The sequence below is a fragment of the Pelodiscus sinensis genome, chromosome 1, assembly GCF_052426305.1.
Source record: "Pelodiscus sinensis isolate ZL-2025 chromosome 1, ASM5242630v1, whole genome shotgun sequence".
In the NCBI taxonomy this organism is placed as follows: Eukaryota; Metazoa; Chordata; order Testudines; family Trionychidae; genus Pelodiscus; species Pelodiscus sinensis.
The window spans coordinates 110,829,473-110,852,575 of record NC_143052.1 but is presented as its reverse complement, the minus strand read 5'-3'; the positions used below and the strand labels follow the sequence as shown (position 1 = coordinate 110,852,575).

Below are 23,103 nucleotides of genomic sequence, written 5' to 3'. Positions count from 1 at the left end.
TATACCTAATCAACTTTGTTGTGAAGTGAATCCATAATCCTGTTTGGCCATGCCCCTGTGAGTTGACATCTCCAAGCTCCAATTCCTTTGGCAGGCTGTGTTTGCTGTAGTTTCTTTTGATCATTTTTAGTCTGGCCTGAAGTTATATTTTTAAGCAAAATGTTTCTTAGTTCTTTGGTCACTCAGAGAGAAAAGGCCAAATTAATCCCTGTAGGAGCTCCATTGTCTCACACTAGCAACAGAAAAGAAGTGGGTAAATATTTCAGTGACAAGTCAGAGAAATGAGAATGAGGAAAAGAGGGGGTGGAAGGACTCTCCGCCGCTCTAGGAAAATCTTTCATGGGAATATTTTTATTTAAATGGTGAGCCAGCTGCTGTGACAGCAAAAGCTTTTGACTGGTAAGGTACATCTTGATAAGCAGTCTACTGGCTGTAATCTTATCACTCTTTGTTATGGCTCTTTGTTATGAGGTAGACAGAATGAAATCTTGAGGAAAGCTCCTTATGCGAAAGACATATGAATAATCAAAGAGACAACCCAAGCAAAGTCAGACAGAGAGAGACAGACAGATGGAGGATGAGTTAATGACAATAGACATGGCGAATGGAGGAATGAACAGGTAGAGAGGAATGGTATAAACAACGTGCTGAGCAGTAGCATGTGGTTTCTCAGAGTTGCAGTAGTACTGCAGGGGCATGCTCAGCTTGTAGTGAAAAAAGGACACCGACTGGTGGGAAGTTACACGTGACCTTGGGATGTCTGCGTAACTAATCAGTGGTAAAGCAATCTCTGACTAGCCATGTAACATATATTACATTATCGTCCGTCACCTATTTTATTCCACCACAGGAGAACAACAGTCACTCAAGTTATTAACATGCCAGTAGAATAACACTGTTGTCCATGGTCATCTCTAGGTCTTTATAATAGATGCTATGCTATATTCTACAGTCACCCTGAATTTCACAGCAGAGTAGACTTCAGATCTGGTGCTGGAGGAAAGGAGGGTCTCAGTTTGCTATTCTTTGGGGGCATGCAGTAACTTTTGAGCACCAGATTTTCCTTCCTCTCGTCTAAACTTTTGAGACTCATTGTCTTTTGACTCTGTGTCACTGCCTTCTGCCTTCCTCCTCGCCCCTTCCAGAGTATGACCAGCTGGCAGAACAGCCAGGCCACCACTGCTTCCTGCCCCTTATGTGACATCTGCACACTAGCATTAGCTCTATGGGGGTATGTCTACACTACAAAGTTAGTTCGAACTAACTTAGTTCGAATTAGTTAATTCGAACTAAGCTAGTTCGAACTAACGCATCTAGAACTAAAAACTAGTTCGAACTAGCGTTTTGCTAGTTCGAACTAGTAAGTCCACATTGAGTGGACTCTGAACAGGGCTTAAGGATGGCCGGAAGCAGTGCCGGCAGGGCATAAAAGGAGGACTTAGAGCATGGAGATACTGTCTCAGGCTAGCCGAGGGCTGCGCTTAAAGGGTCCCGACCCCCACCCCGGACACACAGTTCTAAGGGGTGCCCCGCTTGCAAAGAAGTTCTGGCTTGGAGTGCCCTGAGTGCCCACACTGGGCACATCACACCACTCGGCCATCAGCCCGGCTGCACTTGCCGCAGGCTGCCATCTGGGGAGAGGGAGTAATTGGGGGGCTGCAGGAGAGCTTCCACCCCCAGAAGCCCGCAGAGCCAGCCCAGTCCTCCCCATCGGGGGCTCGTACCCCATTCCTCCCTCACCTCCTTCCACTTACCCTTCCCTAGCCCCCCTTCTTATTGATGTACAAAATAAAGATAACGTTTCTTCCAACATTGACTCTGTCTTTATTGAAAAAAACTGGGGGAGACTGGGAAAAGGAGGTGGGAGAGGGGAAGAGAAAGGCTGGGAGAGGGGAGGGCAACTAACATGATCAGGGGTTGGGAACAGGTCCCAGATGAAGAAAGGCTACAGAGACTGGGACTGTTCAGCTTAGAAAAGAGGAGACGGAGGGGGGACAGGATAGAGGTCTCTAAAAGCAGGGGTTGGGTGGAGAGGGTGCATTCAGAAAAGTTCTTCCTGAGTTCCCATAAAGAAGGACTAGAGGACACCAAAGGAAAGGAATGGGTAGCAGGCTTCAAACTAGTAAGAGAAAGTTGTTCTTGACAAAGCAAATAGTTAACCTGTGGAACTCCTTGCTGCAGGAGGCTGTGAAGGCTACAACTAGAACAGAGTTTAAAGGGAAGTGAGATCAAGTCATGGAGGTTGGGTCCATGGAGTCCTATTAGCCAGAGGGTAGGAGTGGTGTCCCTGCCCAAAGTTTGTGGAAGGCTGGAGAGGGATGGCACAAGACAAATGGCTTGGTCATTGTCTTCGGTCCATCCCCTCCAGGGTCCCTAGGGTTGGCCGCTGTCGGCAGACAGGCTACTGGGCTAGATGGACCTTTGGTCTGACCCAGTACGGCCATTGTAAGCTCAGGGCTCAGTGTCGGGGGTCTCAGTGGACCCCCTTGATTTTCATGCACACCTGGTCCTGGATGGCCAGGCTGGCAGCTCTCCTGCCCTAGACGGCCACTTTCCTGTGCCTAGTGCGGAGATCGTGGACGAGGTCCACGATGTCCGCACTAGCCCAGGAAGGTGCCCGCCTCTTGCGGTCCAGGGCAAGCTCCCGGGAGCCGCCAGCCTGGTCCCGGCAAGAGGGGGTGGGCTGGGGGGCATCGGGTGGGTGGCTCTGTGCCGTGCCAGGTGCAGGGTCTGCTAGCTGGGTGCTGGCAGGCTTGCACCTGGCACGGGCACCGTAGCCAGCCCATGCCCCTTTAAGGGGTCCGGGGCCGGGAGGGGGGCATAGAGTTTCCCTGGTGTTGGACAGAGTGGCCACCAGGGAAACCTGGGGAGGGCTAGCCTCCCACTAGTTCGAACTAAAGGGCTACACAGCCCTTAGTTCGAACTAGCTAGTTCGAACTAGGCGTTAGTCCTCGTAAAATGAGGTTTACCTAGTTCGAACTAAGCGCTCCGCTAGTTCGATTCAAATTCGAACTAGCGAAGCGCTAGTGTAGCACCTATTAAAGTTAGTTCGAACTAACGTCCGTTAGTTCGAACTAACTTTGTAGTGTAGACATACCCGGGTAGTGTAACCAGGGTAGCATGTAGCATGGGCAGCAGCTGCATGAGCTAGCCCCTCTGAGTACAAATCCCTGGGGTTCATGTAGGTTTGTACTTAGCACAGCTAACCTGTGTTGCTGCTACCATGGCTACACTATTGTGTCTACACTGCCGTGATCTTGTACAAAAGCGACCGCTCTTGCGCAAAAACTTGCTGCCTGTCTACACTGGCCGCGTGTTCTTGCACAAGTAAACTGACATGCTAATGTATGAAATCAGGGCTTCTTGTGCCAGAACTCTGATGGTCCCACTCAGGAATAAGCCCTTTTGGGCAACTGTTCTTGCGCAAGAGGCCAGTGTAGACAGGCAACATGAATGTCTTGCGCAAGAAAGCCCTATGGCTAAAATGGCCATCAGAGCTTTCTTGCGCAAGAGTGTGTCTACACTGGCATGGATGCTCTTGCACAAAAGCACATGCCAGTGTAGACGCTCTCTTCTGGAAAAGTTTTTGCAGAAGAACTCTTCCGCAAAAGAGTTTTTGCATGAGAACGTGCCAGTGTAGACGTAGCCTCCTATTTTAAGCATGCTCGCTTGATGAGAGCTAGCACAAGGATGTCTATATGAGCTGAGAATCTTGCTCCAAGTTTAGACACAGCCTGAGACACTGTCCCCTGCCTCTTCCTACTCAAACCACCAGGCTCAACATGAATGCAGAGGAGACTAATGTGGGCCCCACTGAGAACCACTACCACCCTCCACATGGGCAAGGACAGGGGGGAGTTCAGTCAGCAGACAAGGCACAAGAAGGGGACAGGTTTTCCTACTCCTGTTCCCCTGAGACCAGCCAGAGCAAGATAGGCCACAGAGTATATTAAAGTAGACCCTGCACTGCTTTAAATTACACTTTCTTTCCTTTCCATGTAGTCCTGCCACCAGGAGATGTGAGTGGGTGTGAGGCCCATGGGATGGGAGGGAATGGTTACTGGGTCATATCAACAGGAGACCACTAAAAGGAAGGGGGACTAGCTGTTGGAAAGGAGAGGGCTAACTTCCAAGCTGTGTGCAAAGGGGAGGGTAGCTTCACTCAATGGCCAAGGCCACATGCAAAGAAGAAAGAGAAAGCTGACAGACTGCCCAGAAGGGAGAGAACTGGCTGCAGGGTAGCCAGGGTACCCAACTAGCTATTGGGTAGCCCAGGAAAGACAGAAGTGATGGATTTTTGTTTATTTTGGTTGCCACAAAGCATGCCACAAAGCATCACTGCAAAGCCAACTGCTCTGTTTCCCCTTCCCGTCCCCCTGGACATAAGTAACTCCACAGTGGAAGTCATTTGCACCCTCCAGGCTGAGGAGAAAAGAATTCATGTGATCCAGTTTAAATTCCCTTTGAAAAACATTTCAGCACTGAGGTTCCTCTTGGCAAAAACCCTAGCTTCTCAATAACTGTTCCAAGGTTAGTTGTCCCAGTACCAATGCTTTTGTACAATCTGCATGTCCTTGGTAATGTTCACTCTCATTGATGTGATCTGCTGTGATAGGTGGAATGACTCTTGCTTGAGATGGTTTAAAAGTCTAACAAGGAATTTATTAAAATCTTTGTACAAAATCTGCCCATCTTCTAGACGGACTCAACAGCAACAACCTCATTTACGCTCTATCACGCTCCAAAACAGATTGGTTCTTTGAGGCCACTGAGCCAAATTCACCCCTGAGGTAACTCAGCTGAAGCCAATCAAACTACACCAGGGCTGAATTCAGCCCTGTTCTTTCTTTTTCCATTATATTCTGAGACTTAGAGCCAAATGAATCTTAATCGGATCGTATGTCTTTTCTGGCTGTGTAGTCTAGGGTTTAGAGAGAAGGCAGCTGCAGAAAACAATTCTTTTCCCCATTTCACAGCAGTCAGATCCATTCTATAATACGAAGCTATGGATAAAAACATTCCAGTAAAGTGGGATCTTGTAAGATATACTAGCAGTAAGGATGTGACAGGAAGGATGCTGACACCAGGGCACTACAAGCAGAAATGGGGTACCATGGTCATGATGCCAGCTGCCAGGTTCTTTGTGCACGTAGCATGACAAGATCTAATTGCACTCTCTGGATTTTATTCCTTCGCAACTAAATTACATCAGATCAAGGAGTTCACTCAGTTGCACATAAAGTAGGACAATATAGACTTAAAGAACTAACCAAACCTGATTTTCCTCTCATTTATACTGGTGTAAATCTGGAGGGGAACAGGCCCTGACTCTCCTGTTTTCCTCTCTGCCTCACTTTCTTCTTTATCATATTTTAAGATCCTTTCTAGGGTTGGATTATTTGCAGGCCCCTTTGATTTGGCTGGGGTTGACACTTGCCCCTGTTAATCTTTGTTACCACATAATATGTACTGCTGGGGACATTCCTATGTCCTGCAGAGAGACACTGCACATATACCTTTTGCCTTTACAGAGGACATGACAGTGGAGACGTGCCAGTGTGTGGAAGGGGTGAGGCACAAAATCAGGGCAAGACTGATGAAAGAATACCCTTTGGCTGCTCTAGGGGAAGGTGAACGTAGCTGGAAACAGCAGTCAGTTATTTAAAACAGTGGTCACCATCCAGTAGATCGGGATTTACCAGTAGATCGTGGAGCCTCTGACAGGTGATCAGGACTGGTTTGGCCAGGAAGCTATCAAGTGCTGGCACTTCAGTTGCCCATCTGCCTGCTGTCATGCTGCTCCTGCCCCTGCCTGGAGATGCCCCAGGAGTTTCCTGCTTACTATGCAGGCTGTGGGAAGGAGAAGGAGGGGGTGCTGATGTCAGGGTGTCCCTTCTCCCTCCACTTCTGTACCCTATCTCCACACAGAGAGAAGGGGATGGATGGAGCCTGGCAATGCAAATCTCTGTCACTCTCACACTGTGGCTGTGTCTACATTGGCACCCCTTTCCGGAAAAGGGATGCTAATGTAGACTTTGGAATAGGCAAATCCGCGGGGGATTTAAATATCCCCCGCGGATTTGCCTATTCCAAAGTCTACATTAGCATCCCTTTTCTGGAAAGGGGTGCCAATGTAGACACAGCCTGTGTGTGTGTCTGTCATTCTCACAAACACACACTGTCCTGCACTATCATCTCCCAACTCAACACACACATGGCGGGTGGAGGGGTGTTGTTACTACTTTACTGCTTGCAAAGTGAGTCAGTTTTGGTGTTTGACTGGTCTGTCCATTTCATAATTTTCATTTCTCTCTTATGCTTAAATGTAATTCTTTGAGTAGTGAGTTCTAAAATGCCTAACCTGCCCTGGCTGGAGTCATTATCCCTGTGGCAATTGCTGCTCCTGGAAGGGGCTGGCATGTCCCTGCAGGCCCTGAGACAGGCAGAGCAGGGGGTCTCCACATGCTGTCCTGCCTGCAGACACCGCTTCTGCAGTATCCATTGATCAGTAATGGAGAACTGTGGCCAGTAGAAGCTGTGGGCTCAGTGTCTGTAGATGAGGGGCAGCACATGGCACCATGCAGCCACTGCTGTACATGCAGCTGCTTTCAGGAGTGGTGCAGGGCCAGGCAGGAGTAAGCCTGCCTTAACCCCACTGCTCCACCACCTGAAAGCTGTCTCAGTTAAATGGTGCCCAGCCAAAACCTGCTTCCTGAACCCCTGTCCCATCCCTGAATCTCTTTCTACACCCAACTTCCTGCCCCAGACATGAGTCTCCCTGCATCCAAACTCCTTCCCAGAGCTTGCACCCTGAAACCCCTCCTGGACACCAATCCCCCACTCTGGGCTAAGCCCAGAATCCCTCCCACACTCCAAACTCCTGGGCCCAAGACTAGAGCCTGCACCCCCTACCCCAGCCTTGTGAATGATGGCGGGGGAGGAAGGGAGATGGAGTGAGTAGGGTGAGGGGGCTCAAAAAAGGGGTAGAGCAGGGGCAGGGACTCAGAGAAGGGGTGGGAAGGAAGTGGGAATTTGGGTTTGAATTAGATCTTACATTACACTTAAATTGAAAAAGTGATCTTGTGGTTAAAAAGGTTGGAGACCACTGATTTAAAATCTCCCCTTTTCCACTGACTTGTATTATATTTCTGAGTGCTTTACAGCTTTTATGGTTGATCGAGAATGGCCTAGGGGGGACATCTACACCACAGATTAGGGTATCATGGTAAACTATTTAATCTGGCAAGCATGGGTAACAACAACAGAGAACAGTGGTGCTCAACCTTTTTTCATTCACAACCCCAAGAACCAGGAAAAAAATTTGTTGAGCAAAAAACAAAACTAGAGATCTTTTTGTTGCAGCCACTTTAATTTAAAGCACCTCCCTAGGAAGACGACCCACGGGTTGTGTACCGCTGACATAGAAGACACAGCAGCCCAGTTTCAGTGCAGGTTAGCCACCCCGGTTAGCCCACTGGGGAGCACGGTACATTCTTGGGTTGTTATCCTATGTTAAAGTCCATGCTGCCACATCTTCCCTACCATGCCTACAATTATGGCTTAATTTGTGGAGAAGATGTAGTCTTTATTCAGGCTGCAGTCCCCCCAGAGGCTGGAGCCTCAAGCCCACTCCTAACACTGGCCTACTTTTCTGAGTCAAAATGCATTATACACAGGAGATCCAACTAGATGATCATAACAGTCCATCTTGGCCTGGAAATATCTGACAGCCAAAGAGCAAAGCCATTTTTATCTGTATGTAGCTTTGTAGTGTTTAGTGGGAGGGAGGTGTCAATATTTCAATACAGCAATTGACACCTCCTTTTTTCCCACCCTGTTAAACCTCTGACTCTCACTTGACTGTCTGACTCAGTGCTTACCTGTCAGATCGTCATTTACACTTGGAACCAAGTTGTGATTACAATTTCTTCCCGCTGTTTCATGCAAATATTTTTTCCTTTCTTAACTTGCAGTTATTTTTCTCTCTCACCCTCTGCCCTCCCTTCCTACTTTTGTTTCCCTGTAGCTGTGGGCGTGCAAATTAAGTTGGAATTACTCCAACGCAAGTTCTGGATGGCTACGCGGCAGGTAGGACTGGCAGTAATTCTGCCGAGATACAATTTCACCACTTTTCTTTTGCTTGTCCCATGCTATGCACATTGATTTCTGGTGGCATTTCCATGAGGGCTTTTGTGAAATTTGTATTAAACAGACTTATGTGGTAGATTAGTTTTAAGTTACACATTTCTCTAAGCCAGGGGTCTCCAAACTTTTCAGCCCGAGGGCCGCATTAACTATCAAACAGCAGTTCGGGGGCCGACTACACACTTGAGGTCCAAATAAAAAACAATCAAAACATGGATGTTGTTTTTAATTATTTATTTAATATTATTTTATTCAGTTATTATTTAATAACACATTGATACACTACACATGAACACCTGTATTAGTGTGAATGGTGAAATTGTTTCCTGGATGCCAAAATAGCAGACATTTCTGGCTTTAGATTTGTTGTCCCTTGTCAGCGGAGCGGCCCGCTTCTCCTGCCCCGATTGGCCGGCTGCCCTGTCAGTCTGGGCGGGGGAACGCCGCCCGTGCTAACCCCCGCCCCCTGCGCCGTTTGCCGCCGCGCGGCTGCTTGTCAGCAGAGCGGCCCGCTTCTCCTGCCCCCTGATTGGCCGGCTGCCCTGTCAGTCTGGGCGGGGGAACGCCGCCCGTGCTAACCCCCGCCCCCTGCGCCGTTTGCCGCCGCGCGGCCGCTTGTCAGCGGAGCGGCCCGCTTCTCCTGCCCCGGCGCGGCGTGAGTACACGCCGCACACCCCTGACAGGGCCCCCCCGCGGCAAGAAGGGCCCGTTCGGCGGCACCCCAGGGACGGTCTCCACGGGCCGGATGAGAGGGCCTCGCGGGCCGGATGCGGCCCGCGGGCCGTAGTTTGGAGACCCCTGCTCTAAGCCTTTGATAGCTCTAATGCTGCATGAGCTGCAAGTCTGTTCTAGGAACGCCGAGTTAATAGTGTCAGAATCCTGGCCTGGCATTAACTCCGCTGCAGCTGACACATTAATTGTGGAAATAGGCTTGCGCTCATTCAGCCTTTCGTAACCATCATGGAAATCTGTAATTTTGGGCACAAAACCTCCCTGCCCTCCTTTACTATGCTGATGACAGCTATGATGATGAAGGAGGAGGAAGAGGAGGAATTTGCTAAGCTGTGCTAGTTTCTAACCTGTCAGGGCTCTTGCTACATTTAAAAGGCAGAGGCACAGCTGGGATGGCGAGTGCCCCACCTCCCACTTCTCGACTAATCAAGTAGTCAATGGAAATTCCACCGACTACTCGATTAGCTGATTAATCAAAATTTAACATCCCTACTTGTGATCAGTGTTTCCTATAAACTGTGTGCCTGTGTGGCTGCTCAGAAAGGATTCAAATGCCACCCAGCTCATTAGCAAAGTGCCCTGAGGTGGGTTTTTGTTTCTCCTGGTGGTACACATTTGCACATGCCTTGGTGCATGAAAAATCTTCCACACATGGATGGAAAAGATTAGAGGGAACATTGGTCATGACCCATTTTGGGTTCCTCACCCACAGTTTGAGAACCACTGTATTAGGGAATATGGGCAACATATTGAGGAAAGGTATCTCTTCAGATGGAAAAGTGAGGGCCAGCAGAGAGAACTGTGACCACCAGGTTTGAATTATTCTGATCCAAGCTCAGGAAACCAGTCACTATGTCTGGAAAGCCTGAGGGGAATGGAAAAGAGTTTTTATTTCGGGGGGGGGGGAGGCAGAATGGCAGAGCTCTAGGCAAGCTGGAAACTGAGGTGCCTTGGTTACATGTTCAAAAGTTTCAGAGGGGTAGCCGAGTTAGTCTGTATCTGGAAAAACTTGAAAAACAACTAATAGACCATCAGCACCTTAAAGACTAACAAAACATGCTGATGGTATCATGAGCTGGAGTATTAAAAGTTCATGTCCAAAAAGAAATAGGAGCTGGGGAGGGAAAGGAAGGGGGAAAGTAGTTGAATAAGAGTGTTCAAGTTACAAGAAACTGATAGAGAAGGTGCAAATTGTTAAGTACCCATTGTTTAGTTGGTTAAGTCATTAGGATGTAGAAGGTAATGTGCTAGCTAGGTAATGTCTTTATTCATGTATTTTTGATGGCTCCCAAACTTGTAAATGAAGTTAAGTTTCAATGCTTCTCTGTGTATTTGGCTTGTGGAATTGGGCTGAAACAACAGGGTGTCTTTGAGATCCATTAATGAGTGCCTGGGCAAGTTAAAATGTTTCCCAACCGGTTTCAACGTGTTGCCTTTTTGGATATCTGATTTGTGTCCATTAATTCTTTCCCGCAGACTGTCCAGTTAGGCCAATATACATGGAAGTGGGGCATTGTTGACATTTGATGGCATAGATTGCATTAGTGGATGTGCAGTTAAATGAGCCTCTGATGTAGTGGCTCATGTGTTGGGCTCCAGTGATGAAATTGCTTGTGTAGATGTGTGGACAGATTTGGCACCGGGGCTGATTGCAGGGGTGGGTTCCTGTATGATTATGACGGAGGTGTGCTGCGTGGTTACTAGAAAGAATTTGTTTGAGGTTAGGGGGTTGTCTGTAGGCAAGGACTGGCCTTTCCTTCAAGGCCTGTGAAAGTAAGGGGTCATTTTCCAGGATAGTTTGTAAATTGTTGATAATGCATTGGAGGGGTTTAAATTGTTGGCTGTAGGCGATGACAAGTGGTGGTCTGTTGTTTTCTCTTTTTGGCCTATCTTGAAGTAATTCATGTCTTAGTACTCTTCAAGCTCTTGTCGATCTGTTTGTGGGTTGTTTTTTTTAACTTCACCAGGTGGGTATTTCAGTTTTAAGAATGCTCTATATAGATCCTGTAGGTGTTTGTCTCCGTCTGTGGGATTCGAGCAAATTCGGTTGTATCTTAGGGCTTGGCTATAAACAATAGACTGAGAAATGTGTCTTGGATGGAAGCTAGAGGTATGAAGGTAAATGTAACGGTCAGTAGGTTTCCAGTATAAGGTGGTAGAAATGTGTCCATCATGTAATTGTACTGTATTGTCAAGGAAATGGATCTCTCATGTTGACTGATCCAGGCTGAAGTTGATGGTGGGGTGGAAATTGTTGAAATCCCTGTGAAATTCTTCAAGGGTCTCTCTTTCATGGGTCAATATGATAAAGATGTCATCAATGTAGCGTAAGTAGAGTAAGGGTACCAGAGGGCTAGAGCTGAGGAAACATTGTTCAAGGTCATCCATAAAGACATTGGCATATTGTGGGGCCATGCGGGTTCCCATAACTGTGCCGCTGACTTAAAGATACAAATTGTCTCTGAATTGGAAGCAGTTGTGGGTGAGGACAAAGTCATAGAATTCTGTAACCAAGTGTGCAATGATGTCATTGCGGACAGTGTTCCTAATAGCCTGTAATCTGTCTTCATGTGGAATGTAGGTGTAAAGAGCTTCAATGTGCATGGTGGCCAGGATGGTGTTTTCAGGAAGATTCCTGATGTTCTGTAGTTTCCTCAGGAAGTCAGTGGTGTCTCAGACAGGTAGATGTGCTGGCAGCATAGGGTCTGAGGAGAGAGTCAATATAGTCTGATAATTCTGTTGTAAGTGTGCCAATGCTTGAGAGGCTGGATTGTCCAGGATGTCCTGGTCTGTGGCTACATCTAGACTGCAAGCCTCTTTCAAAAGAGGCTTTTTCGAAAAAGATTCTTTCGAAAAAGAGCATCTAGACTACAATCAGTACTTTCGAAAAAGCAAGCTGCTTTTTCGAAAGAGCACCCAGGCACTCTGGATGCTCTTTTGAAAAAGCACAGTTTGCATTACATAGCACCTTTTTTCAAAAGAGCACTTTCGAAAAAAAGGCGTTATTCCTCGTGAAATGAGGAGTACCGCCATTGAAAGAAAAGCTGCGTTCTTTCGATTTAATTTCGAAAGAACATGGCTGTAGTCTAGATGCAGCCTGTGTGTCTTGGGTAGCAGATAGAAAACTTCTGGTCGGGAATTAGGAGAGGTGCTTGTGCTTCATGAGCAGTTCTTTTAGGTTTTTTTGGTATTCTTTAGTAGGCTCAGAGGAGAGAAGCTTGTAGAATCTGGTGTTGGTGAGTTGTCTGGTCGCCTCCTGTTCATAATCTGTTCTGTTCATGACGACTACAGCACCCCCTTTGTCATCTGGGGGAAGATTCCCATGAGAAGGAGCTCCTTGGAGGTTTATAAAAGCAGTTTATTGGAAGGAGGTTGTCCAAGAACCTTCTGGGGGACATGACCCCAGAAAGTAAAAATAAATTCACATACATTCACTCCCAGGAGTGAAATGAGCCTGGGAAGGGAGAATAAAGAAGCTGAAAGGTGGTTCTTGCATCAGGGCTGCAGTCTTGTTCCTGACACTCACTCATGGGAAAGAGAAGTTTGCCCGACTGACTGGCACAAGCCAGCAGTTCAGTAAGGAGTCACTAATGAATGTTTTGTTGTTGTTTTTTCTCCATCTCTCTCCTACATACTGCACTGCTCCGCATACCACACTCCCTCGCAGCCCAATGACACTGATGTAAGTAGACAGGCGCTCAGGACATAGAGATTGCCCACAGTTCCCTGCTGCGTCCCTGCCTGTGTTCTGTGATGCTTTGTTTGTCACATGTATTTTCTCTGTCGTCGTATTGTATATGCTGTCCCTTGCTTGTAGTAGCTGCAGATAGGTCAAGCCCACTTATCTTGTGGTTTTGCCTTTGCAGTAACTTTGCCAAAGCTTAAAGTAGACTGGAGCGTAGTGATTCAGAGTCCCAGCTGAGACACTACAGAGCCTCATGTGGATTTGCCCCTGGAGAAGGAGTAGTGATGCAGAAATGTTTGAAGCAGCAGTCTCAAATTAATGGGGAGAACAAATTAAACTATCCACAACCCTGTGGGTTTTTTATATACATTTCCCGGTCTTTTTCGAGCAATAAACAAGAATTCCCACTGCTGCAAACCCAGAGTTATTTCTTCCAAAGGCTTTAAGAGAGTTCTTCCAGATTTATGCTTATGCTGAGATGAGAATCTATCCAAATGCTATTAACGACATTGCTATAATTTATGCATGTAGATGGGCGTACATGAATTGGGAATGGGTATTGTGGGGTCTTTCATGTTGAAAATAATTCTCCTAAATTTATTTGGGATTCTCATCTGAACTCTTAGGTTCTGTCAAATTCTGCTACATCACTCTTCTCTGAGCCAGTCCCCAGCTGGCCACTGACAGGATGATACAATCTTATTGATAAATTCAAAAGTTACCTTGGAAGACTATTCACTTTTCCATGTGTACTTTATTAGAAAACACTTCTCTGCTACTCTCATCAGCAGGCACAATAACATTATAAAAACTAGAGGTCCTGTGGCACCTTAGAAACTAATAAAAATATATATACTATTATAAGCTTTGGTGAGCAAAACCCACTGCAGGTGAGTTGAAGTTAAGATCATGATACTATATAGATTTTTGCTAGTCTCTAAGGTGCCACAGGACAACTCATTGTTTATAAAAACTAGAGGTAGGCTCAAACCAAAACCTGGGACCTTTACTTTGCAGGAAGGGCTTGATATCTGAACATGGATCTGGACTTGAATTTTGTGTGGCCCCTGACTTTATCTTAGGCTCAACTAAACCCTCAGATCTGAACAGCCTTAACCTTTGAGATGTCTAAAATCTGGATCCAGGTATTTGCAGCTTGCATCCATATCTCATTTACACAAACTTTCACACCCCTGAAACGTTTTTAGAGTATAATGAAAATTCCATCCCTGGGTGATGGTGGAGCCAGTAGTTCTGAGAAATCACTTCAAACCCTGAGCCAAAAGACACAATGAGACAAAAGACATTACAGGCCCAAACTATCCCTGGAGTTAACTCAATTGACTTATCCTTAGTTTGTTAATCTCCATCCCTATGAATAATACTGTTGAGTTAATTATGGTCATATTTTGTAAGCCAGACAAGCCAGAGCAAATCCAGTGTGGTCTTGGGCTGTCAATTTTTTTGCATATATCATGTGGGGATGAAATAATCCCATCATGATATGGCAACATTTGCACCTTCACATCAATGGATCAATATAATGTCATTGTCTATTAAACTATTAAGATGTGAAGAACAGTTGTAGTTGTGGCATGAAGATACATAAAGCCATAGAGCCTGAAACTAACAAAATTCTTTGATTGTCCTTTGAAATATGCCTACAGGATGCCAATCCTGAGATGGGAAACAACACTAACTAAAATTAATAGTTTAATGGTGACTAGAAAGGCTGATTCATCTGCAGCTTTTTAGAGACATCCAGGAAGCGCAGGTGGAGAGGGAGTTATTTTTTAAATATATATAATTTATTGCAGTTTTTAAATAATCAGCAGCTGATCCACAGTAGGCAAGACTTGTCATCTTTGTCATTATTCTTCCCCCAATCTCAGAAAAGCCATGGAAGGAAGGGAACCCAAAGTAGAGAAATTGGCAACACTGTTTTCCCTCCTCAGCCCCCAAGGAAAATAACATTACAAGATAACACAAAGAGACAGATACAAGCAGTCACCTCAAACATGGAATAGTTATGAAATGAATAAGCACTTGGAGGCTTTTGTTATTCACTGTTTAACTCCTCTTGTCCCTATCCAGTTCAATGGTGTGACACACACGTCAACTTTGGTATCTGTAGATCCTTGAATGAAACAAAATGGATTGTGCCTGAGGCTACTCACGGAGCACATTCAAATTCTATTGTGTCATTAGCTGTTTGGAAAAAACTCTGCCTGAGAATAGTCCCTCCCTAAAACGTAATGCCTTTATTTGGTGCAGATGCTGGGAGACATAAAAACACACCCTATGTTTTCTCTCCAATGTGTAATAATTTTTGTTATTAATACTAGAGGGTTTGATTTTTGACACATTTACATTGAGGACTTGGCTTGCCAGTCAGCCCGTGGTAAGCTGGGCTGTGCACATACAGCGCTCTAGCCTGCCACCCGTTAAAGTGCCTCAGATGACCCCACTACAACACACTACAAGTTCCCTTAGTGCACTCTGACATGCTTGTCTGGCGAAGCAAGAGCCACACAGCCAGTTAGTGCTCAGCAAGCTAGATTGCTGTAGTGTTCTGCCCCAGCTAGCCACGTATTGACAGGACAGACAAGCCCTGAGTAGGGCCTTGCTCTATGAGCAGACCCTATGCAAAGAGTAAGGCCCTGTTCAGAGTGGGAAAAGGAGACAGAGGCAGGCTTACATGTTATATTCAGTGAAGACAAGACTTGTTATTTTGAGGACTTAGACTATGGGTAGAGAGCAGAACCATTGCTGGCCTCCATGGCAGGCATTAAGTGTGTGCTGCACAGACAGTCTCTTTCAAAGTGGTAACACACTCATCGATCTGGACCCAGCTGTGAGATGTAGACCATTTGTCGGGGAGCCTCCAGAGGATGTACAAACAGATGATGCACTGACATCGTTTAACTTCACCTGTTTCTTTCCAGTGCAGTGATGTGGATGGCGTGTGTCCGCTGAGCTGTCAGGACGATGTAAGTTGCATTGAGTTTTTTAAAGTGTCTCTGTGAAGATTACTGCTGAGGAGGTCATTAGCAGAAGGTCTGATCCAGGGAGGCTCTGGGAGTCTGTGGCTCCCATGGAAATCACTGGGAGTCAGGGTTGTGCAATGCCTTACAAGAAGTGCTCAGCAGGACCATGACCAGAGTCATCCTGTTCCTGAGCCAGACATTCAGTTTAGGGCTTGACCTACCACCAGGGCCTGCCAGCGGCTGGTCTGGGTCAGGTGAAATCACCATAAACATGACCTAGTCCTAGGGCACCTTAGGGTACGTCTACAGAGTCACGCATAGCTCAAAAATAAGCTATGCAATTTGACCCACACAAATTGCGTGCCTTATTTCGAGGCAGCCTATTTTGAAATTAGTGCTATTCCAGCGTCTTCCTTATTCCTCACGCAACGTGGTTTACAAGAAACTCGAATAAGCGGTCTGTTATTTTAAAATAACAGGTGTGCTGTTAAGACATTCACAGTGCTATTTTGGGATAACAGACTTTATCCCGAAATAGCGCCGCTGTGTAGACGCACCCTTAGAGACGAAGAAATATGTATATATATTAGGACAGAGCCAAACTAGCGGCTGCCGCACACTGATGGAGGGAAGACATGCTGGGGCTTGGGTGAACTGCTTTCTTTTCCCTGATTTAAAAAAAAAAGCCCCAAACTTACCAGCAGCATAATCAGGCAGGCACCCTGAGGTCGATTAGAGCTTCATGGAAGATACAGGCTGATTAAACACCTGCCGCCAATCAAGGCCTTTGGTGCCACTTTAAAAGTCTCCCCCAGGCAAGGAAGGGGGGAGGAAAAGAGCGTAGGACAGCCAGGAGAAAGTGCTGTGTGTAGGAGCTGTGTGGGTGCAAGCAGAGGACTGATGAGCAGGTACCAAAGGAAAGGTGCTGGGAGGGATTGTCTGGGGAAGCGGCCCAGGGAAAAGCTGCCTGATTGCAAGTGGCAGTAACCCTGGCTGTTGCTGCTGCCTTAGAGTCCCTAAGCCAGAACCTAGAGTAGTGGGTGGACCTGGGGTCCCCACACACCTCCCCACAACATCTCAACCTCTGCCTTGCAAAGGCAGATCAGGACTCCAAAGGGGCTGTTACCCCAAACTTATGAACTAGCCTGTGATGACTATGGCCTAGTAGGCTGTGGCTCCTGCTTTGAGTAAAGAGCAAGAGGCCATGTGGAGGGCCACAGCGAGCCTCTGAGGCTAACACAACCCGCCCGTAGCACAAGACCGATGGGGAATAGCTGGAGCTTTGCCAATGTGTGTGTGTGTGTGTGTATGTGTGTATATTAATACTAAAGGGTTTGGTGTGTGTGTGTGTGTGTGTGTGTGTGTGTGTGTGTGTGTGTGTGTGTGTGTGTGTGTGTGTGTGTGTGGAGAGAGAGAGAGAGAGAGAGAGAAAATGAATTTTCATGGGCAAAACCCACTTCCTCAGATGAGTTTGGGTGGGCCATAGGACAGCATATGTGGGCTCAGAGTGCATCGATCTCGTCTCTGACTTGGCCAGTGGATTCTAGTGGCAGCTGAAGAGGATGCCTGTTAGGGAGAGAAGCTCATTGTGTTCTCCATTCTATGGTTGTGCCATCCCGGGTTTCCACAGGCTGCTGTACTGTGGAACACAGCTCTGTTCTGGAGCAGTAGGGTCGGAGGAGAATCCTTTTGGGCTCAGGGTCTCTTCTGAATCTTAATTTCACCCTCAGTCCGAGACAATAGGATAAACTGCAAAATATTGAAGTTTAGCATTGTCCACGAAATGGTGGCACTTGATCAGAGCACTCACGCCCTTACCCCCCTTTTCTGGAACCTTTTTCTCTTTAAAAAATTACCTAGATAGAGGCAGGATCATCTGGTGCTTAGAGCAGAAGAACTGGTTGTTAGGAGTGGTGTCCCAAATTCTTTTCTTCACTCTGCCACTGACTCACAGTTTGCCCTGATGAGCATTATATAGCCCAACTGTGAAATGGGCATTATAACAAGGTGTGCTCTGAGGATTAACTCACTATTGTTTGTAAAGCACTTAAACATCTGCAGGCGGAGGGCGCTAGGTAAATGCAAAGTAGTATTATGCTATCCTGAAGAGTTTCCTTTTCCTACAGCATGCGGTGTTTTCTTAAATATTGTTTAGACTAGAAGACTTACTTAGTATTGCTTGGGTCCTTCAGGGCAGGGGCTGTGGATATAGGGCAGGGGGGAGTGCAGGAGACAGGGCTGGGGCTTAGGGAGGTGGGGGGGGGTTCAGGACAGGGAACTGCAGGTGTGGAGGGTGCAGGAGTCAGGACAAGGGGCTGGGAGGTGTGGAGGGGCTTAGGGCAGGAGGATGCGGGATTCACAGCAGGATTCTGGAAGGTTGAGGGGGGCTTACTGGGGCTGCCTGTGGCAGTGAGGATGGCACTGCTCTGACAGTAGCTCCTCCCGGGGGGTCAGGGCTGCACTGCCAGGCTGCCTGACCTTACTAGCCAGTGGCTCATTATGCGGGGGGGAGAGGGCTGCCTGGTACCCTTGGCTGGTGGCTTGTCATAGGTTGAGCTGCCCCATCCCCCCCAGTGACTTGTCGCAGGGGGGCAGGGCTGGGCTCCACAGTAACTCCTTGAGGGAAGCTAGGGCTCCTGGCCAGCAGGGCTTCCTCCACCCATCTGGTATTGCAGCCAAGGGCTAGGTGGGCAGGGTTTAGGAGCGGGGTGCCACATACCTGCTCCGGTGGTTGGCAATATGTAAAGCCCCAGTTCCAGCTGGCCACTTTTTTCCTGGTACAGCTGTCTGCCATCCCCAAGGTCACTCTGCAATTTAACTGCCTCTGCGTTTGCTGCCCCCTGTAGTCATTGTGAAGCATCATTATTCCTCTGTCAGACCCTTCCCTTTCCATGTTATGGAAAACAATCTCATTCTAGTCACATCCCATTCTCCTGGCACAACAAAATTCTGACCTTGCTTTAAGTTAGGGTAAGAGGAAGCTGCATACTGAATTTGGTGGTCCTAGCTTTTACCATTAAGGAGGAGTTCTTGAACGAACAGACTCACGGACAGACAGATGCACAAAGTCTCTAAATACAGGAGCACCCCACACAGACGTAGTAAAAGACCATCTCTGCCACAGAGTCCACACTTTGTTTCCCCTCCTACCTTGTGTCTTATTTGCTTATAGTATACAGAGGCAGAGCGGGGAAGTCCTTTCCCCAGGGTCAAACATCAGGGTAGTGGCAGAGCTGGGAGTATGACCCAGGTATCCTAAGCCCAAGGACAGTGTCCTGACTACTAGGCTGTACTACCCCCCCTTTTATGCTAGTAACTGTAAACCACCAATCATAACCAAAATGCTGTCTGCAATTTCACTTCCTTTTCCTTCTATCTTTGCAGAATCTGAACTGCTTCCTCATTGATAATAATGGGTTTATACTCATTTCCAAGAGATCTACAGAGGTAAGAGAACTCAGGCTTGCTTATGCAACAGAGGGAAGAATTCAGTTGCATCGGCCTCCAGTTACTGAATATGCAGACCCAGGATGGGACCCCTGCACAGCAGAGCAGGGCATTTAGCACAGTATCCTCCTTACAACTGTCCTGAACAAGGGCCGAGGGTTTAGACACACAGAACAGGCCCCTCTTTTCTCACTTTTCCTTCCAAGCATCAGAAAAAACAATTGCTAGCGAGGGACGCCTGGGGCAGATGGGAGGAGGTGGAGACATCAACACTAAACAGAATGGCTTCACCGTGTTTCATCCAACCTGCTGAAACCCTCCCCCAGCAATTGGGTAGTGAGTGGGTCTGGAGGTTATGCCTAGGGCGGAGAGCAAGGAGACTAGATGTACGGCCTTGGGCAAGTCACTCCAGTGCATCAGTTTCTGCATCTCTAAAATGGGGCTAGCAATACTTACCTGTCCCTTCCCTAGGGGTATTGTGAGCCTTAATTGATGAATGGATCGGTGCCTGTAATGTGCATTGCCAGTTTCAGATAAAAGGGTACTGGAGAAGGATAGAGTGTTGATACCATTCTCTCTCTGGGAGTTGGTTGAATAAATAATGGCCTAGCTGAATCATTAAGAGCAGCCACGAGATAATTATGTTCAACATCATCGGGGGAAGCTGAGGAAGTACCTAAGGCCCTGTGACTGAGCTTTAAAAAGGGAATTTTTAAAGATAATGAAAAAAAATTAATTAAAAGGCTTTTAAGTCAAAAGTAAAGAAATTAAAACCCTTACCCTCACCTTGGAGGCTACTGACTTATGAGCTTCACAAAAGGCATTCAGTCTCCTAGTATAAAGCAGAAAGGCAAGAAAAGAATCAGTGTGGTTGAACAGCCAGGTTCCCAAGCCAAACAAATGTCCTTTGGAAAATGGAAATCTAGCTCAAGTGAAGTCAGTAGAAAGCAGCATAAACTATGCAGGTACAATGTAAGATGGTGTGACATTCCCCAAGGCACAGTGTGGACTGTTAAACAGCTTTGTCCCCTCAGGTCTCCTACCTGGGATGCCTCTAATACAGCTTTGGGGTAAGAACATCCACTCCTAGGCCGTTCACACCCAGCCTCTAGCATGTAAAATCATTCCTAGCTACTCACTAGCCACTCATGAATTAAACTGTAGAGCAACACTAGCAAGCTGTCTAGTCCCAGACTTGTCTTTCAGAACTACACATCTCATACTGTCCAGCATGCGACTGAATAATGCAGGCTCATAGAAAGTACATCATTTCATCAAAGGAAAACAATATGCACCAGCCTTGTTATGACAAATGGAGTTTCACAAACACTTCAAGTCAAACACTTTGGTTAAGATAAAACAATAAGATACATTTATGAATTACAGAGACAGATTTTTAAGTAATGATGCATAAAAGTTGGTTACAAAATGAAAATAAGAGTAAAATGCATACTAATGGTTAACCTACCAAACAAAATTAAAAGCAAAATTTCTTCACCATACGTTATAATAAATTTCACAGACTGGGTCCCCTTTCAGCCTGGGACACTTACCCTTAGTTCCTTGCCCTTAAGGTATGGTCTTGATGCCAAGAACAAAGAGATGGGAGAAGAGGTGAATTGTCTCATTTTTATACCAAGTATCAGAGGGGTAGCCGTGTTAGTCTGAATCTGCAAAAGCGGCGAGGAGTCCTGTGGCATCTTATAGACTAACTGAAGTGTAGGAGCATAAGCTTTTGTGGGCAAAGACCCACTTCGTCAGATGCACTATCCCCTCTTTCACCAGTTGGGGGTGCAATTAACAGTCTTTTGTGGATATGAAGTCTTAATTGTTCCTCTGATGAAATGTAAATTTCTCATTCACACTTCTTTGTTGTTGAAGAATGGCTGCTTAGGGCAGTGATAGTTCAACAACACCAGGCTGGGTGATGGTCTGTCCTTTGTTCCTGAAAAACTGGTTTGTGCCTGCTTTTCTTAACTCGAAGCATGTTATAGCAATGATAGACAGTAGAATCCTATAAATTTACATACATTGATGATATCCATATTTTACTATGACAATAATGTTCAGCAGATTATGAGCTTTCAAATTATACCTCAAAAGGCATACTTTGTACACAATTTATCAGAGTCTTGTAAAAGTAGTTACCATAATGGTATAAGTCTCAGAGGGGTAGCTGTGTTAGTTTGTTTCTGAAAAGAATGAGGAGGTTGCATGCTTCTAATGAGGAGGTTGCATGCCACTGCATGCATCCGACACTGTGGTTTTTGACACACAAAAATGTATGCCCAAATAAATCTATTAGCCTTTAAGGTGCCAGAGGACTCCTCATTGTCTTTACTTAATGATATAGACTGTCACAGGTAGAAATTAATGAAAAATTTGAAGAGCAAAAAGCCAAAAACAAATTTTTTAATTAAATTGGAAAGAGGAAACCTGAGAGAGAATTTATAGACCCACTGGTCTGTCAGAGCAAGTAAGGAGAATAAGGACAAAATTCTTCATGAGGGGCTGTATAGTTATAGGGTTAGAAATAAAGTACTGTCATAGACTGGAAAGAAGCTGAGACCGAAAACAAAGAATAGGAATAAATTGTCCATTTACAACATAGAAAAGGTTTTCGGAGGGATGATCCAAGGTTCCATAGTTGGACTAGTCTTGTTTAATATAATAATCTTGGAAAGGGAGGAGGGAAAGAGCCAGACCCACTGACAGGGACAAAGGTGAGAACTGCTCCAGGGCCCAGAGATTCAAAAGGGCCTGGGATTCCTGGTCACCACTGTTGCTGCTACGGTGGCCAGAGCTCCAGGCTCTTTAAATCTCTACCAGAGCCATAGGCAATGTATTCCGTCCAGGTGGTGCTAATGGCTGGCTGCAGCAGGGATGGGACATGCTCCAGGCATGCTGAGGGCTGGCTGCCTCAGCCCTGCCTCTGCTTCTTGAGGCCCCACCCCTTCTGGAAGCACAGAGATGTCCCTCCACCTTGCTCGGGGGGCCTGGCAATTCTGTAGTCCCACCCCCTTGGAAAGAGCACAATGGTGAAATGTGCAGATAAAATTTAGGTTAGTCAAAACTAGAGAAGACTGTGGAGAACATCAAAGAATTAATGAAGTGAGGCAAATGTACAGTACAGTTAGAGTTGAAATTCAGTACTGACACATGTAATGCATGTAGGAAGGAATAATTTGACCTGCACGTATACATGCCTGGGTTCTAATTTAACTCTCAGGAATGAGACCTGGGCAGCATGGTGGACATCTCGATGTAAACATCTGCTCTGTGAAACCATGATATCAAAAAAAAAAGTTATGCATAAAGTATTAGGTAGAATAATATTGCAACTATTGTAATGCCATTATGCAAGTCATTGATATGCCTTCACCTGAAACGGTATGTTCAGTCCTGGCCACCCTCTTCTAGAAGATACAGCATAAATAGTGGGTCTTCAGAAATGGCTGAAAAAATGATTAGCAACATGGGGAGAAAACCACATGCAGAAAGATTGAAAAGATCATGACGTTTTAATTTTAAGATGAATATTTACATCCATTTACATTTCTTCACAATGCAAGAAATAAGGGACAGTGAATGAAACAGGAAAAAAAATGTATAAAAGAAAACCTTTGTTTTATTTCATTCCAATAAACTTTGGAATTCACGGCCACAGAAGAGTCAAGAACTTAGTAGAATTAAAAACAGAGGCCAATATCTGTGTATAAAATAGCAGTCATTTAGATGGTTGATGAAACAATCCACAATTACATTGTACAGTTTAAAAAATGTAGAAGGGGGTATACACTTTATGCTTCCAGGTATAAATCAGTCACCAACTGAAAGGGGGTTAAGGAAGGAACTTCCCCTTTAAACAGATTTTTCTGGAAGTCTCTGTTGTGGGGTTTCTTGCACCCTCCTTTCCTGAGCATCTGGTACTGGCTACTGTCAGCCACAAGATATAGAAATGGTTGGACCCTGGTTTGCTCTTGCAGAGAAGGTCTGTGTTCCTACTGTTTGTAGTTTGATTGTTTGTTTTTAACTAAGTTTGACTATTTCTTTATCTTAACCCTCAACTGCCCTTTTTTTTTTTTTTAAAGTTACACCCTTGAAGCC

General features: G+C 46.1%; 1 protein-coding gene across 2 annotated transcripts in view; it reads left to right on the top strand.

Moving 5' to 3' along the window:
* CACNA2D4 (calcium voltage-gated channel auxiliary subunit alpha2delta 4) overlaps positions 1 to 23,103 on the top strand; it is a 152,643-nt gene that overhangs the window by 99,814 nt on the left and 29,726 nt on the right. The window contains exons 25-28 of one of the 2 annotated variants that reach the window (XM_075941238.2): positions 8,027 to 8,088; positions 12,545 to 12,559; positions 15,508 to 15,552; positions 18,934 to 18,996. In XM_075941238.2, the coding sequence (XP_075797353.2) occupies positions 8,027 to 8,088; positions 12,545 to 12,559; positions 15,508 to 15,552; positions 18,934 to 18,996 (185 nt within the window). The remainder of the gene's footprint in view (positions 1 to 8,026; positions 8,089 to 12,544; positions 12,560 to 15,507; positions 15,553 to 18,933; positions 18,997 to 23,103) is intronic. The other variant, XM_089769280.1, reaches the window with a different exon arrangement.